This window comes from Littorina saxatilis, linkage group LG13 (assembly GCF_037325665.1).
Source record: "Littorina saxatilis isolate snail1 linkage group LG13, US_GU_Lsax_2.0, whole genome shotgun sequence".
In the NCBI taxonomy this organism is placed as follows: domain Eukaryota; kingdom Metazoa; phylum Mollusca; class Gastropoda; order Littorinimorpha; family Littorinidae; genus Littorina; species Littorina saxatilis.
In genome coordinates this window covers 24,432,406-24,449,161 of record NC_090257.1, presented here as the reverse complement: position 1 = coordinate 24,449,161, position 16,756 = coordinate 24,432,406, and the positions used below count along the sequence as shown (strand labels likewise).

The following is a 16,756-nucleotide window of genomic DNA, read 5'->3' as shown; positions in this document are numbered from 1 at the left end:
TTTGAAATTTCCAGTTAATTTATTTTTTATTTTTGTTGTTGTTGATGTTCTAAAGTTGTTAGTTTAAGTTTGACATTGATTGACAAGTGTTTGAAGCTGCTATTGATTGTTTAATCTGATATTTTCTAAATTATAATTTTTTTGTTGAACTCTATAAAGTTTATTGTTTATTTTTGAGACTGGTTGTGTAAATAGTTAAGTAGTAAACAATTTGAGGATTGTTTTTAAAAAGGCACAAGATTTCTGTTAGTTTAGTATTTTATGATACTCTTTTGTGTGTGTTTAGTATTGCGAGAAAGTGGTGTATGATACAACTTTTGATACCTAAAGCAATTTCGTGAAACTTGTGTTACTTGATCCATTGTATTACTTTGAGATTACTTTGATATTTTGACATTGTAAAGATGGCTGAGCATAGTGATACGGGTGGTAGCACATATGATCATTATTTGGCAGTGGGAGAGAAGCATGGCTTAAAGGCAGAAGCTTTGTTTAAGTTTGCTCAGGATCATATGGATAGGGAAGAGAGAAGTCAGGAAAGGGAAGCAAAGAAAGTAGCAGCTGAAGCTGAGGTTGAGACAAAAAGATTAGAAACTGAGGCTGAGACAAAAAGATTAGAAACTGAGGCTGAGACAAAAAGATTAGAAGTTGAGGCTGAGGCAAAGAAAGCTCAAACTGAGGTTGAGGCAAAGAAAGTTGAGGCTGAGACAAGAAAGTTAGAAATGGAATTGGATGCAAAGAGGCTAGAAGCAGATACTGAAGCGAGGAAAATGGATTTGGAGTTTAAGAAAGCAGAAGCGCAGCAAGGTTCGGGTGGGAATGCAGGTGGGAGATCAGGTCCCAGCATTAGGCCCCAGTACCCAAAACTCCCCATGTTCAAGGAAGATAAAGATGACATTGACAGTTTCTTGTTCAGATTTGAAACGCATGCAAAGGCGAACAAATGGAATGATTCAGAGTGGGCCACATACTTATCAGCTTATCTGGAGGGTGGAGCTTTGTCATTGTTTCATTCATTGTTTTCAACGGGTACTTTGTCGTATGAAGACTTGAAGAAAGAGTTATTGAAGAAGTTTCAGTGCACTCGAGAGGGATTTCGGGAGAAATTTCGCAGTACGAAGCCAGAGGCTGATGAAAGTTTTGGCACATACGTAACAAAGATGAAGCATTTGTTCAACCGTTGGTTGAGTTTGTCTGATATAGAAACCTCATATGAAGCATTGCTTGATTTTGTGTTGTGTGAGCAGATTCTTAACAGTGTATGCACTGATTTGGCAGTCTTTTTGAGAGAACGGAATTGTAAAAGTTCAGAAGACATGATTGCTAGCGCAGAAACTTACAAATCAGCCCATCCAAATAAATGTTTGGCCAGAAAGGGGCAAGTAAATCCTTTGGGGACTGGAAATGTAGCGTTCAATCAGAATCGTGGAGCAGGACAGTCTTACAATCGAGGTCAAGGTGATAGTGGCAGAAGACAAGGTGGTATGGGCAGAAATACCAGATTTCAGGGCAGAGGATGGCAGCAGGGAAGTACTAGAGGTACAAGTACTGAACAGCAGAATCAGGTCATATGTTACAAGTGTGGTCGGTTGGGCCATTACGCTAGAAACTGTTTGACAAAGGTTGCGAATTCCGCAAAATTGGTAGCAGATTGTCAGGACGCTGGGGTGTTGATAAGCTCGGCAGCTGTCGGGTCGTTGCCATTAGCAGAAGGTCGGGTAAATGGAAAGAAGGTGTCAGTACTGAGAGACACAGGAGCTAATGTAGCTGGGGTAAGGAAGTCGTTGGTCTTACCAAGCCAGTACATAAAGGGAGAGGTCCAAAAAGTGAAGGGTTTTGGTGGACAGATTGATGAGTACCCATTGGCGGAAGTGGTTGTCGATACCCCATATTTTCAGGGAAAGTTGAAATGTTGTGTGCTCACAGACCCAGTCGCTGACCTAGTGATAGGTAATCTTCAGGGTGTGGTTCCCAGAGTAGATTTATTCCTAGGGAATATGCAGGGTGTTGGATTGTCTGCTGATGTAAGTCACAAGGAAGAAACTGAAGAGTTAGTACTTGAGAAGGTCGCGTGTGCTACGACAAGGGCACAAGCCAAGAAGAAACTGGAAGATCCAGTACCTTTGAAGAATGTCATTACTCCTGATTTGTCAGTTGATGTAGAGGATCTGATAAGGTTGCAGAAGAAAGATGAGACATTGAAAGAGATGTGGAGGTTGGCACGAGAGGATGAGCATACAGTTCCGGGTCAGCCGGGGTCGATATTCATTGAAAAAGAAAGGGTGTTATATCGACGAATGACAAGGAAAGATGGAAATATCGTTGATCAGATTGTGGTCCCGGTTCCTTTGAGGAAAGAAGTTCTAGGTATTGCACACGACGGATTGTTGGCAGGTCATGGGGGCATCCAGACGACAATAGATAGGATACATTCTAACTTTTTCTGGAAAGGGTTGTACAAGGATGTGCGTGAGTATTGTCACTCTTGCGATATTTGCCAACGTTCTGTTGCGAAGGGAAGAGTTCCGAACGTCCCACTGGACTTTATGCCCAGAATTACAGAACCTTTCAAAAGGGTGGCTATTGATCTGGTGGGACCTCTTAGTCCGCCGTCAGAGGAAGGACACAGATACATCCTGTCGGTTATCGACATTGCCACTAGATATCCCGAGGCAATTCCCTTGAAGAACATAGACACAGTGTCAGTTGCTGAGGCGTTGATAGGAGTATTTGCAAGGATGGGTTTTCCTAGTGAGATTTTGTCGGACAGAGGCAGTCAGTTCACGTCAGACATGATGAAGGAAATCTTGAGGTTGTTAGCCATCAAAGCAGTGCACACATCCCCTTATCATGCCCAATCAAATGGTGTCGTGGAGAGATTCCATGGTACTATTAAGCCTATGATTAAGAAAGTCATCGGTAACCAGCCAAGATTGTGGCATCGGTACTTACCAGCGTTGTTGTTCGCGTGCCGCGAGATGCCTAATGCAAGTACGGGGTTTTCTCCATTCGAGTTACTTTTCGGCAGAAGGGCCAGAGGGCCAATGGACTTGTTGGCAAGTTCTTGGTTAGGACAGACAGAGAAAGATGAAGAGAAGCCTCTATACCAATATGTGTATGATCTGAAAAACTACTTGTCAGAGGTGTGTGAGGTCGTGGACAAAAACTGTGTGAAGACAGCGGTTAAAAACAAAGCATATCATGACAGAAACGCGAAAGATCGCAAGTTTCAAGTGGGTGATGAGGTGCTGTTGTTGTTGCCCTCAAGCTCAAACAAGTTGTTGATGTTGTGGAAAGGTCCTTTTTTCTGTTGTGGAAGTTTTCCGAACAGACTACAAGATCAACGTGAATGGCAAAGTAAAGGTTTTCCATGCCAACATGTTGAAAAGGTATGTAAGACGCGCTGACAAGTATGCAGCTTGCGCAGCGGAAGTTGTTGATACAGAGACAGGTAGTGGATATCGCGAAAGCGTTCCTCTGAGATCTGACTGGGGTAGTCAGGATGTTGTCCCAAATAAATGGTGGGGAGAGGCAAATGTTGCGGTGTTACCTCCTACTGAGGAGAAGGAACCGTTGCCGTTGCCTACATTGCCCAGGGGGAAAGAAGAGACAATCAAGGACATTGTTTTTGATCCTGGGTTGACAGAGAGTCAAAAGGGTGAGATGGAACAGGTATTTGAAAAGGTGGGTGAGATTTTCAAAACAGACCCAGGATGCTTCAGAGGGAACTTAGTTCATGACATCAGACTGACAGATAAAGAACCAGTACGGAAGAAGCAATATCCTCTACCATTTGCATCTAAACAGACCCTAGAGCAGGAGGTGAGAATGATGCTAGAGTTAGACGTCATAGAGCCTTCTAGTTCGCCATATTGCGCACCTGTCGTGTTAGTGAAAAAGAAGGATGGATCAACCAGAGTGTGTTTAGACTTTAGAGGTTTGAACAGCATTACAGTGTTTGATGCGGAACCGATTCCTGATGTGGAAGAGCTGTTTGCAAGTTTGGCAGGGGGGGTCTATTTTACAAAGATAGATCTTGCAAAAGGGTATTGGCAAATTCCGGTAAATCCTCATGACAAAGAGAAGACGGCGTTTCAAACCCCACTGGGACTGTTCCAGTGGAAACGAATGCCATTTGGATTGTTGACTGCACCGGCAACGTTTGCCAGAATGATGAGAATGCTTGCGTTAGACAGATTCAGTGGTCTAAATTTTTTTGATGATGTACTGGTGTCTAGCAAAGCGTGGAAGGAACATTTGGTGCACGTTGAAGGGGTCCTACGGACATTGCATGAGCAGGGTCTGACGGTACGACCGTCAAAAGTGGAAGCTGGGTTTCAGGAACTGGAGTTTTTAGGTCATGTGGTGGGGAAAGGTCGGTTGAGACCAGAGAAATCCAAGGTTCAAAAGATTTTGGAAGTATCGACACCTACTACCCAGAAACAAGTTCGTTCCCTGTTGGGTCTGGTTGGGTACTACCGGAGGTATGTACCGAACTTTGGTCAACTGACAGCGCCGATCTCTGACTTGCTCAAGAAAAAGTCTGGTAGACGTTTGAACTGGACAGCTGAGTGCGCTACGGCTTTGTGCGAGTTACAGAAGAGCATTTCTTCGTCGCCAGTGCTAGTGTTGCCGGACTTGACTCGTCAGTTTGTTGTTTGCACAGATGCCAGCAATGTTGGTATAGGCGGTGTCTTGATGCAAGTGCATGAGGGGGAGTGTAGGCCCGTTGCATATGTCAGTAGAAAGCTGTTGGACAGAGAGACTCGGTACAGCACTATTGAGCGAGAGTGTTTGGCCATTGTGTGGACATTGTCAAAATTGTCACGGTACCTGTGGGGTCGCAAATTTATTTTGCAAACAGACCAAAAGCCACTGACATATTTGGCATCAGGAGCGTACAAAAACAGCCGAGTGATGCGGTGGTGTCTTTCACTGCAGGAGTTCGCATACGAGGTTCATCCAATAGCAGGAGACATGAACACTCTGGCAGACATGTTGTCCAGATCATTCGCAGATCAGAGCATACCATAGTAGCAGTGATGCTGGAAAAAGGCAGTTTGTTTTGATCAAAAGAAAACTCAAGAATTTTCTTTTTTCCCCGGGAAGGGGGATGTCACAAAGATGTGAGTAGCATATTTGTGAGGTGAAACCACGTCGTGTTTTTAACCTCCCTAAATGTTGTACAGGCGAGGGTAGCTGACCGGACTGGCGTTATTCACGTGTTTCGGGTGTTGCACGTAAAACTGGCTTAGCTTGATGTGAGTTGTGTTTGAGACATGTAGCTGGTCTGGGGTAAATAACGTCACAGCGTGTGAGATTTCCAACCGGGAAGGTTGTTCAGCGTGTGTCAGACTTGTTCTGGGAACAAGTACTCTTTCAAGAGACGGGTCTCTTAAGGTAAATGATTTACTATGTTGTATATTAGTGACGTTGGAATACATAGCTGGAGCGTAAAGGTTAGTGTGTATAAAGTGCACCCAATCTTAGTGTGAAGCGTTGGGAGAATTTTGGATGTAATTGTTTCACGGGTTTTCATGGGGAATTTCTTGAACATAATTGCTACGCATTTATGTTATGTTTAAGACGGTCATGCTTTGTATGGGGAGTGTTATTCATTGATTAAGTGTTAGTTTGGATATTGAATCTGTACGGAATGTGAACGTGGAATGAACGAGAATGTATGAGTGGTACATGAACGTTTGGAAGAAGAGATGGTTTTAGAGAATGTTGTATTAAGACTTGGTTAAATTCTTTAGGAGTTTCCATGAGGGTTTTCCATGGCGTATAAGGGAGGGACCTTACACGAGAGAAGCGCTAGACGACGGTGGAAGCAAGGGACCACCTCTGCGCAGATGACTAGACGAGTGGAGTCTTCATCGAGACCGGTCGTAGCTGACGACGGTTGTTTCCGCTACGGGCGGAAGGGTTTCTCGGGGAGAAACCTGGAAGGTGTGTGTGGGCATCGTCCGTGAGATGTGTGTTGGCGTCTTCAGTGAAAGGTGCGTGTTGGCATCTTCAGTGGAAGGTGTGTGTTGGCATCTTCAGCGAAAGGTGTGTGTTAGCATCTCTGTGTGTTGGCATCTGAATTCATTATTCTACGAGGATTCAGCGAGACAAGTAAGTGAACTGGCGACATGCAGTGAGCCGTGAAACGAACTCGTGAGTGTCCGCTGGTACCTTCTTGTGTGCGTTAATCTATATTTGAGAAAGTATTGTTATAATATGTATTTACATGCCTTGAGTGAAAGCTGGAAGATTGTGCGAACGGTGTGTTGAAAAGTTGTTCGTATTGATGTATTTAAAGTGAAGAAGTATGTTGTTTTTGGTTGAGGAAATAATGAGCCTGCATCCTCCCAAGTTCTGTTTTTGAAGTGTTTGGTGTGAAAGAGTAGAGACAGTGCAAAAGGGCAGAACACGCATAATAAATTCACATGCAAACCACTTCGTGACAGTGGTGACCCCGACTTAGCCCTAAATAGGTTTTTGTTTCTAAGGATAGAATTTTGTTGTGGTTAAAAAGCAGTTGCTTCCCTTTCAGTAGAACAGAATTGAGAAATAGTGGTTGATAAAGAAGTGCCTTTAGTGTAGCTAAATATACAGACGTTGATATTTTGCGTGTTGTAGTGAGTTTGTTTATGTGTATGTCATTGGACACCCCCTCTCCAGCTCTAGGGGTCTACGTAATTGTATAGTTTCGTACGTAGAGAGGGCCTTAGTTTCTGTTTGCTTCCTGTTCTGTGTATTTATTATCTATCTTTCTATCTAAATTCTAGCTCCCTTTCCTATAAGTTTTTTTGTAAAACTATTTTTCTTAGATTCTATCTTGGATTGATTGTTGTGTATGATTGTTGTCGTTGAGGTGCAGGCTTATTTTAAATAAAATAGTATAGGGTGTGCCATTTTTTTGTGTGTATAAATTCTGAAATTTTTTATTTTTTTTTGTTTGGACTCTGATATTTTTTTTAGTTGTGTACTCTGGCTTGCTTATTATTGTTATTGTTGTTCCTATTTGTAGTTGGATTAATAATAGGGTGATTATCTCCCCTATACTAGTGTTTGATATTTAGTTGTTGGTTTGGGGAAAGTTTTGTGGTTTTTTTTAAAAAAAAATTTTTTGTGGTTAGTAATAATTTGTAAACATTTGTACTTGGACAAAAATTTGGGTAAATTTTTTTTTTGGTTGTTGTGTGAACATTTAAATTTTGTTTTGGTTTTGCTCGGGCGATTGATTTTCCTTAAAGGATCTGACGCTGGTTAGTGGTGTGTGGAATTGAAATTTTCATTTAAAGTGTGTTGTTTGGGTTTGAGAAACTTTGAAATTTCCAGTTAATTTATTTTTTATTTTTGTTGTTGTTGATGTTCTAAAGTTGTTAGTTTAAGTTTGACATTGATTGACAAGTGTTTGAAGCTGCTATTGATTGTTTAATCTGATATTTTCTAAATTATAATTTTTTTGTTGAACTCTATAAAGTTTATTGTTTATTTTTGAGACTGGTTGTGTAAATAGTTAAGTAGTAAACAATTTGAGGATTGTTTTAAAAAGGCACAAGATTTCTGTTAGTTTAGTATTTTATGATACTCTTTTGTGTGTGTTTAGTATTGCGAGAAAGTGGTGTATGATACAACTTTTGATACCTAAAGCAATTTCGTGAAACTTGTGTTACTTGATCCATTGTATTACTTTGAGATTACTTTGATATTTTGACATTGTAAAGATGGCTGAGCATAGTGATACTGGTGGTAGCACATATGATCATTATTTGGCATTGGGAGAGAAGCATGGCTTAAAGGCAGAAGCTTTGTTTAAGTTTGCTCAGGATCATATGGATAGAGAAGAGAGAAGTCAGGAAAGGGAAGCAAAGAAAGTAGCAGCTGAAGCTGAGGTTGAAGCAAAGAAAGTTGAGGCTGAGACAAAAAGATTAGAAACTGAGGCTGAGACAAAGACAAAAAGATTAGAAGTTGAGGCTGAGGCAAAGAAAGCACAAGCTCAAGCTGAGGTTGAGGCAAAGAAAGTTGAGGCTGAGACAAGAAAGTTAGAAATGGAATTGGATGCAAAGAGGCTAGAAGCAGATACTGAAGCGAGGAAAATGGATTTGGAGTTTAAGAAAGCAGAAGCGCAGCAAGGTACGGGTGGGAATGCAGGTGGGAGATCAGGTCCCAGCATTAGGCCCCAGTACCCAAAACTCCCCATGTTCAAGGAAGATAAAGATGACATTGACAGTTTCTTGTTCAGATTTGAAACGCATGCAAAGGCGAACAAATGGAATGATTCAGAGTGGGCGACATACTTATCAGCTTATCTGGAGGGTGGAGCTTTGTCGTTGTTTCATTCATTGTTTTCAACGGGTACTTTGTCGTATGAAGACTTGAAGAAAGAGTTATTGAAGAAGTTTCAGTGCACTCGAGAGGGATTTCGGGAGAAATTTCGCAGTACGAAGCCAGAGGCTGATGAAAGTTTTGGCACATACGTAACAAAGATGAAGCATTTGTTCAACCGTTGGTTGAGTTTGTCTGATATTGAAACCTCATATGAAGCATTGTTTGATTTTGTGTTGTGTGAGCAGATTCTTAACAGTGTATGCACTGATTTGGCAGTCTTTTTGAGAGAACGGAATTGTAAAAGTTCAGAAGACATGATTGCTAGCGCAGAAACTTACAAATCAGCCCATCCAAATAAATGTTTGGCCAGAAAGGGGCAAGTAAATCCTTTGGGGACTGGAAATGTAGCGTTCAATCAGAATCGTGGAGCAGGACAGTCTTACAATCGAGGTCAAGGTGATAGTGGCAGAAGACAAGGTGGTATGGGCAGAAATACCAGATTTCAGGGCAGAGGATGGCAGCAGGGAAGTACTAGAGGTACAAGTACTGAACAGCAGAATCAGGTCATATGTTACAAGTGTGGTCGGTTGGGCCATTACGCTAGAAACTGTTTGACAAAGGTTGCGAATTCCGCAAAATTGGTAGCAGATTGTCAGGACGCTGGGGTGTTGATAAGCTCGGCAGCTGTCGGGTCGTTGCCATTAGCAGAAGGTCGGGTAAATGGAAAGAAGGTGTCAGTACTGAGAGACACAGGAGCTAATGTAGCTGGGGTAAGGAAGTCGTTGGTCTTACCAAGCCAGTACATAAAGGGAGAGGTCCAAAAAGTGAAGGGTTTTGGTGGACAGATTGATGAGTACCCATTGGCGGAAGTGGTTGTCGATACCCCATATTTTCAGGGAAAGTTGAAATGTTGTGTGCTCACAGACCCAGTCGCTGACCTAGTGATAGGTAATCTTCAGGGTGTGGTTCCCAGAGTAGATTTATTCCTAGGGAATATGCAGGGTGTTGGATTGTCTGCTGATGTAAGTCACAAGGAAGAAACTGAAGAGTTAGTACTTGAGAAGGTCGCGTGTGCTACGACAAGGGCACAAGCCAAGAAGAAACTGGAAGATCCAGTACCTTTGAAGAATGTCATTACTCCTGATTTGTCAGTTGATGTAGAGGATCTGATAAGGTTGCAGAAGAAAGATGAGACATTGAAAGAGATGTGGAGGTTGGCACGAGAGGATGAGCATACAGTTCCGGGTCAGCCGGGGTCGATATTCATTGAAAAAGAAAGGGTGTTATATCGACGAATGACAAGGAAAGATGGAAATATCGTTGATCAGATTGTGGTCCCGGTTCCTTTGAGGAAAGAAGTTCTAGGTATTGCACACGACGGATTGTTGGCAGGTCATGGGGGCATCCAGACGACAATAGATAGGATACATTCTAACTTTTTCTGGAAAGGGTTGTACAAGGATGTGCGTGAGTATTGTCACTCTTGCGATATTTGCCAACGTTCTGTTGCGAAGGGAAGAGTTCCGAACGTCCCACTGGACTTTATGCCCAGAATTACAGAACCTTTTAAAAGGGTGGCTATTGATCTGGTGGGACCTCTTAGTCCGCCGTCAGAGGAAGGACACAGATACATCCTGTCGGTTATCGACATTGCCACTAGATATCCCGAGGCAATTCCCTTGAAGAACATAGACACAGTGTCAGTTGCTGAGGCGTTGATAGGAGTATTTGCAAGGATGGGTTTTCCTAGTGAGATTTTGTCGGACAGAGGCAGTCAGTTCACGTCAGACATGATGAAGGAAATCTTGAGGTTGTTAGCCATCAAAGCAGTGCACACATCCCCTTATCATGCCCAATCAAATGGTGTCGTGGAGAGATTCCATGGTACTATTAAGCCTATGATTAAGAAAGTCATCGGTAACCAGCCAAGATTGTGGCATCGGTACTTACCAGCGTTGTTGTTCGCGTGCCGCGAGATGCCTAATGCAAGTACGGGGTTTTCTCCATTCGAGTTACTTTTCGGCAGAAGGGCCAGAGGGCCAATGGACTTGTTGGCAAGTTCTTGGTTAGGACAGACAGAGAAAGATGAAGAGAAGCCTCTATACCAATATGTGTATGATCTGAAAAACTACTTGTCAGAGGTGTGTGAGGTCGTGGACAAAAACTGTGTGAAGACAGCGGTTAAAAACAAAGCATATCATGACAGAAACGCGAAAGATCGCAAGTTTCAAGTGGGTGATGAGGTGCTGTTGTTGTTGCCCTCAAGCTCAAACAAGTTGTTGATGTTGTGGAAAGGTCCTTTTTCTGTTGTGGAAGTTTTCCGAACAGACTACAAGATCAACGTGAATGGCAAAGTAAAGGTTTTCCATGCCAACATGTTGAAAAGGTATGTAAGACGCGCTGACAAGTATGCAGCTTGCGCAGCGGAAGTTGTTGATACAGAGACAGGTAGTGGATATCGCGAAAGCGTTCCACTGAGATCTGACTGGGGCAGTCAGGATGTTGTCCCAAATAAATGGTGGGGAGAGGCAAATGTTGCGGTGTTACCTCCTACTGAGGAGAAGGAACCGTTGCCGTTGCCTACATTGCCCAGGGGGAAAGAAGAGACAATCAAGGACATTGTTTTTGATCCTGGGTTGACAGAGAGTCAAAAGGGTGAGATGGAACAGGTATTTGGAAAGGTGGGTGAGATTTTCAAAACAGACCCAGGATGCTTCAGAGGGAACTTAGTTCATGACATCAGACTGACAGATAAAGAACCAGTACGGAAGAAGCAATATCCTCTACCATTTGCATCTAAACAGACCCTAGAGCAGGAGGTGAGAATGATGCTAGAGTTAGACGTCATAGAGCCTTCTAGTTCGCCATATTGCGCACCTGTCGTGTTAGTGAAAAAGAAGGATGGATCAACCAGAGTGTGTTTAGACTTTAGAGGTTTGAACAGCATTACAGTGTTTGATGCGGAACCGATTCCTGATGTGGAAGAGCTGTTTGCAAGTTTGGCAGGGGGGGTCTATTTTACAAAGATAGATCTTGCAAAAGGGTATTGGCAAATTCCGGTAAATCCTCATGACAAAGAGAAGACGGCGTTTCAAACCCCACTGGGACTGTTCCAGTGGAAACGAATGCCATTTGGATTGTTGACTGCACCGGCAACGTTTGCCAGAATGATGAGAATGCTTGCGTTAGACAGATTCAGTGGTCTAAATTTTTTTGATGATGTACTGGTGTCTAGCAAAGCGTGGAAGGAACATTTGGTGCACGTTGAAGGGGTCCTACGGACATTGCATGAGCAGGGTCTGACGGTACGACCGTCAAAAGTGGAAGCTGGGTTTCAGGAACTGGAGTTTTTAGGTCATGTGGTGGGGAAAGGTCGGTTGAGACCAGAGAAATCCAAGGTTCAAAAGATTTTGGAAGTATCGACACCTACTACCCAGAAACAAGTTCGTTCCCTGTTGGGTCTGGTTGGGTACTACCGGAGGTATGTACCGAACTTTGGTCAACTGACAGCGCCGATCTCTGACTTGCTCAAGAAAAAGTCTGGTAGACGTTTGAACTGGACAGCTGAGTGCGCTACGGCTTTGTGCGAGTTACAGAAGAGCATTTCTTCGTCGCCAGTGCTAGTGTTGCCGGACTTGACTCGTCAGTTTGTTGTTTGCACAGATGCCAGCAATGTTGGTATAGGCGGTGTCTTGATGCAAGTGCATGAGGGGGAGTGTAGGCCCGTTGCATATGTCAGTAGAAAGCTGTTGGACAGAGAGACTCGGTACAGCACTATTGAGCGAGAGTGTTTGGCCATTGTGTGGACATTGTCAAAATTGTCACGGTACCTGTGGGGTCGCAAATTTATTTTGCAAACAGACCAAAAGCCACTGACATATTTGGCATCAGGAGCGTACAAAAACAGCCGAGTGATGCGGTGGTGTCTTTCACTGCAGGAGTTCGCATACGAGGTTCATCCAATAGCAGGAGACATGAACACTCTGGCAGACATGTTGTCCAGATCATTCGCAGATCAGAGCATACCATAGTAGCAGTGATGCTGGAAAAAGGCAGTTTGTTTTGATCAAAAGAAAACTCAAGAATTTTCTTTTTTCCCCGGGAAGGGGGATGTCACAAAGATGTGAGTAGCATATTTGTGAGGTGAAACCACGTCGTGTTTTTAACCTCCCTAAATGTTGTACAGGCGAGGGTAGCTGACCGGACTGGCGTTATTCACGTGTTTCGGGTGTTGCACGTAAAACTGGCTTAGCTTGATGTGAGTTGTGTTTGAGACATGTAGCTGGTCTGGGGTAAATAACGTCACAGCGTGTGAGATTTCCAACCGGGAAGGTTGTTCAGCGTGTGTCAGACTTGTTCTGGGAACAAGTACTCTTTCAAGAGACGGGTCTCTTAAGGTAAATGATTTACTATGTTGTATATTAGTGACGTTGGAATACATAGCTGGAGCGTAAAGGTTAGTGTGTATAAAGTGCACCCAATCTTAGTGTGAAGCGTTGGGAGAATTTTGGATGTAATTGTTTCACGGGTTTTCATGGGGAATTTCTTGAACATAATTGCTACGCATTTATGTTATGTTTAAGACGGTCATGCTTTGTATGGGGAGTGTTATTCATTGATTAAGTGTTAGTTTGGATATTGAATCTGTACGGAATGTGAACGTGGAATGAACGAGAATGTATGAGTGGTACATGAACGTTTGGAAGAAGAGATGGTTTTAGAGAATGTTGTATTAAGACTTGGTTAAATTCTTTAGGAGTTTCCATGAGGGTTTTCCATGGCGTATAAGGGAGGGACCTTACACGAGAGAAGCGCTAGACGACGGTGGAAGCAAGGGACCACCTCTGCGCAGATGACTAGACGAGTGGAGTCTTCATCGAGACCGGTCGTAGCTGACGACGGTTGTTTCCGCTACGGGCGGAAGGGTTTCTCGGGGAGAAACCTGGAAGGTGTGTGTGGGCATCGTCCGTGAGATGTGTGTTGGCGTCTTCAGTGAAAGGTGCGTGTTGGCATCTTCAGTGGAAGGTGTGTGTTGGCATCTTCAGCGAAAGGTGTGTGTTAGCATCTCTGTGTGTTGGCATCTGAATTCATTATTCTACGAGGATTCAGCGAGACAAGTAAGTGAACTGGCGACATGCAGTGAGCCGTGAAACGAACTCGTGAGTGTCCGCTGGTACCTTCTTGTGTGCGTTAATCTATATTTGAGAAAGTATTGTTATAATATGTATTTACATGCCTTGAGTGAAAGCTGGAAGATTGTGCGAACGGTGTGTTGAAAAGTTGTTCGTATTGATGTATTTAAAGTGAAGAAGTATGTTGTTTTTGGTTGAGGAAATAATGAGCCTGCATCCTCCCAAGTTCTGTTTTTGAAGTGTTTGGTGTGAAAGAGTAGAGACAGTGCAAAAGGGCAGAACACGCATAATAAATTCATATGCAAACCACTTCGTGACAATCTGATCACACAAATTTCATATCAAAAATACTTCAGCTGTGGTTTATTTTTGCATTATTGGTTTTGTATTAAAAAGTGCATATTATTCCATAACAAAAATGACCACAGTAACAACAACAACAACAACAACAACAACAGTAACAACAACAACTGTACAACAACAACAGTCGTGACACTTGTGGTTTATTACTTGGCACGGAATGGACTGTATAAATATAGGACAAACACTTTTATGCACCGGGAGCAAATACAACCGCGAAAAGAAGAGATACGCTATGATGATTGAATGTCTTGTCGTGAAATGTGTCTATAATTCACTGACTATTGTGAATAGAGAAAAACATGCACACCGGTCCATTACCTTAACAGGAAGCATGCAGTGTCTCCAGTCATACTCCTTGCACAACATAGTCTGAAGAGATACACAGCAACCTAATGTATCACCGTTAAATGGTGTCTTATCAAGAGATACACAGCAACCTAATGTATCGCCGTCGTCTTTAGCCTTCAACGCCTTTCATGACGTCGTCTCTCGCCTTAAATGCCTTTCATGACGTCGTCTCTCGCCTTAAATGCCTTTCATGACGTCGTCTCTCGCCTTAAATGCCTTTCATGACGTCGTCTCTAGCCTTAAACGCAATTCCTGACGTCGTCTCTAGCCTTAAATGCCTTTCATGACGTCGTCTTTAGACTTACATGACGTCGTCTCTAGCCTTAAATGCCTTTCATGACGTTGTCTCTAGTCTTAACTGACGTCGTCTCTAGCCTTAAATGCCTTTCATGACGTCGTTTCTTGCCTTAAATGCCTTTCATGAATTCGTCTCTAGCCTTAAATGCCTTTCATGACGTCGTCTCTAGCCTTAAATGACGTCGTATCTAGCCTAAAATGCCTTTCATGACGTCGTATCTAGCCTTGAATGCCTTTCATGAAGCCAGGAAGCCTCAGGAGAAACTCGAGGGTCCAATGTCTTGCCATGCATCGACGTCTCCTTGGCAATATCGGTTGTTATGACATCCGAAGACCGTCGCGATATAACCTTGAATGGTTGAAAACGACGTTAAACACCAAATAAATAAATAAAGAAAGAACATCCGAAGAGTAAGATAATGCTTGATCATGATGGGGTTTGAACAGATGTACATGTATACCTGTATGTTGTAGTATCTGGCCGACTTCATCATTGGGGCTGAAGAGATAAAAAAAAAAAAAGGTCCACTGCCTTGTCATGAATCGTTGTCAATAGCCACTGAAGATAAAAACGACTGTCAGACAACTGTCCAGCGTGTTGTTTAAACTCGACGTATTTGCAACAAATTCCCTAATCACAAAGACGACTGAAGATCGACATACACAACTGTGCGGGGCCCTGACACAATGAAGTCTGGGGAGATTTTGCCGCAAGTCCTTGATGAATTCCATCGCGAAGACTAAAGAGTAATCATACAGTTCTTCCAAAGCCTTGTCGTGAATAAACGTCTCCTTGCAAAGACATACATATTAAGGTTCAATACTCTCTGTCTAAAAGTCACCGCGACGAGCTTGATCACAGACACGAAAGAGAGAGGATAATAAAGTCGTCCCAAAGCTCTGCGCATTCTTTATGACACAAAATCATTCTGATCACAGGGATGTCTGGAGGTTGAAATCCACGATGGTTGATAATGATGACCCCCTCGTGATGGAGTCTGAAGTGATAGGCAGCTGTCTAGTGACGTCTCTAGCCATACATCATTGTTATACTTAAACTGTTCCAAATCCTTGTCATGAACAGAAGTCTCCTTGCAAAGAAAACAAAGGTCTCTGATCATCGTGAAGACTGAAGATTGAAATACACGATGTTTAATTTCCTTGTCCCGATGAAGCCTAAAAAGGCACTCGTATTTCAATGCCTTGATACGGCGCCGGTATCCAAAAAGACATCGATGAACTTCATCAAAAGAATGAGGAGTAATGACGAAACCGTTCCAAGCCCTTGGGTTGAACGGACATCTCCGCACACAAAAACTAGATTAACAAAATTAAATCAAATAAAAGAGATCAGGGATCACAGGTGAGACTGCAGATGAACTTCATCAAAAGAATGAGGAGGAATGACGAAACCGTTTCAAAGCCTTGAGTTGAACGAACGTCTCCTCAAAACTAAAAAACAAAAAAAAGGAGATCACAGATCACAGGTGCGACTGAAGATATAAATACACGATGGTTGATGTCCATGTCACGGTGACTGGTCAAGAGGCTTGTAGTGGTCACCAGTGGCAGGAAAACGGTCCCTCTCCACCAGCGGTTCCAGGATTTCAGACAGCGGCACTGTGTTGCCCTCCTCGTCTGTGTTTGGCGAGACAGAAATGAAATTTAAGTTGAGGAGTTTACTGTTTAGTTACAGGTCCCAAGACCGATCCCACTTTATTTTGAGTCCACTGGCCTAGTCCACCTTTCTTGTCATGATAGATTTGCTATCAAGGGTCAAGGCCACTCCTCAAAAAGGGACGCTTCAAATCTGACAAGTTTTCTTCGAATTAGGGGCGTGTGTAAAACATCAAAACCAAGGTGAGCTGCTGGACCGTTGAATCAAAGACACAAGGAACATTTTCTTATGAGTTGGGCTCAGTGGTCTCTAAGGGGGTGGACGAGCAAATAATAATAAGAAAACAAGTCGCGTAAGGCGAAAATACAATATTTAGTCAAGTAGCTGTCGAACTCACAGAATGAAACTGAACGCAATGCCATTTTACTCGTAGCATCGTCAGGCCACCGCTCATGGCAAAGGCAGTGAAATTGACAAGAAGAGCGCTAAGAAGGATAGCACGCTTTTCTGTACCTCTCTTTGTTTTAACTTTCTGAGCGTGTTTTTAATCCAAACATATCATATCTATATGTTTTTGGAATCAGGAACCGACAAGGAATAAGATGAAAGTGTTTTTAAATTGATTTGGACAATTTAATTTTGATAATAATTTTTATATTTTCAGAGCTTGTTTTTA

The 16,756-nt window shown here is 42.9% G+C and overlaps 4 protein-coding genes and 2 long non-coding RNA genes across 6 annotated transcripts in view; 4 read left to right on the top strand and 2 right to left on the bottom strand.

The window, feature by feature from the left end:
* Nucleotides 1-16,756, bottom strand: part of LOC138945347 (uncharacterized) — a 546,160-nt gene that overhangs the window by 480,988 nt on the left and 48,416 nt on the right. The window lies entirely within an intron of this gene.
* Nucleotides 405-1,255, top strand: LOC138946202 (tol-Pal system protein TolA-like). The gene is made up of 2 exons (XM_070317711.1): nucleotides 405-825; nucleotides 1,248-1,255. The coding sequence occupies exons 1-2, from the start codon at nucleotides 405-407 to the stop codon at nucleotides 1,253-1,255; spliced, it is 429 nt and encodes a 142-aa protein (XP_070173812.1).
* Nucleotides 4,183-6,360, top strand: LOC138945338 (uncharacterized). Its single transcript, XR_011448965.1, has 2 exons — nucleotides 4,183-5,400; nucleotides 5,760-6,360. It is a non-coding gene; the product is annotated as an uncharacterized lncRNA (long non-coding RNA).
* On the top strand, nucleotides 7,719-11,453 carry LOC138946201 (uncharacterized; the record flags this gene model as incomplete). The annotated part of the gene is made up of 1 exon (XM_070317710.1): nucleotides 7,719-11,453. A coding segment is annotated over exon 1 (3,735 nt), but the record flags the coding sequence as incomplete, so codon positions are not given.
* On the top strand, nucleotides 11,502-13,679 carry LOC138945337 (uncharacterized). Its single transcript, XR_011448964.1, has 2 exons — nucleotides 11,502-12,719; nucleotides 13,079-13,679. It is a non-coding gene; the product is annotated as an uncharacterized lncRNA (long non-coding RNA).
* The window catches only part of LOC138945336 (stimulator of interferon genes protein-like), a 16,168-nt gene continuing 13,186 nt past the window's right edge, over nucleotides 13,775-16,756 (bottom strand). Inside the window, exon 7 of the mRNA XM_070316766.1 lies at nucleotides 13,775-16,100. Within this exon, the coding sequence (XP_070172867.1) occupies nucleotides 15,991-16,100 (110 nt within the window). The 3' untranslated portion in view covers nucleotides 13,775-15,990. The remainder of the gene's footprint in view (nucleotides 16,101-16,756) is intronic.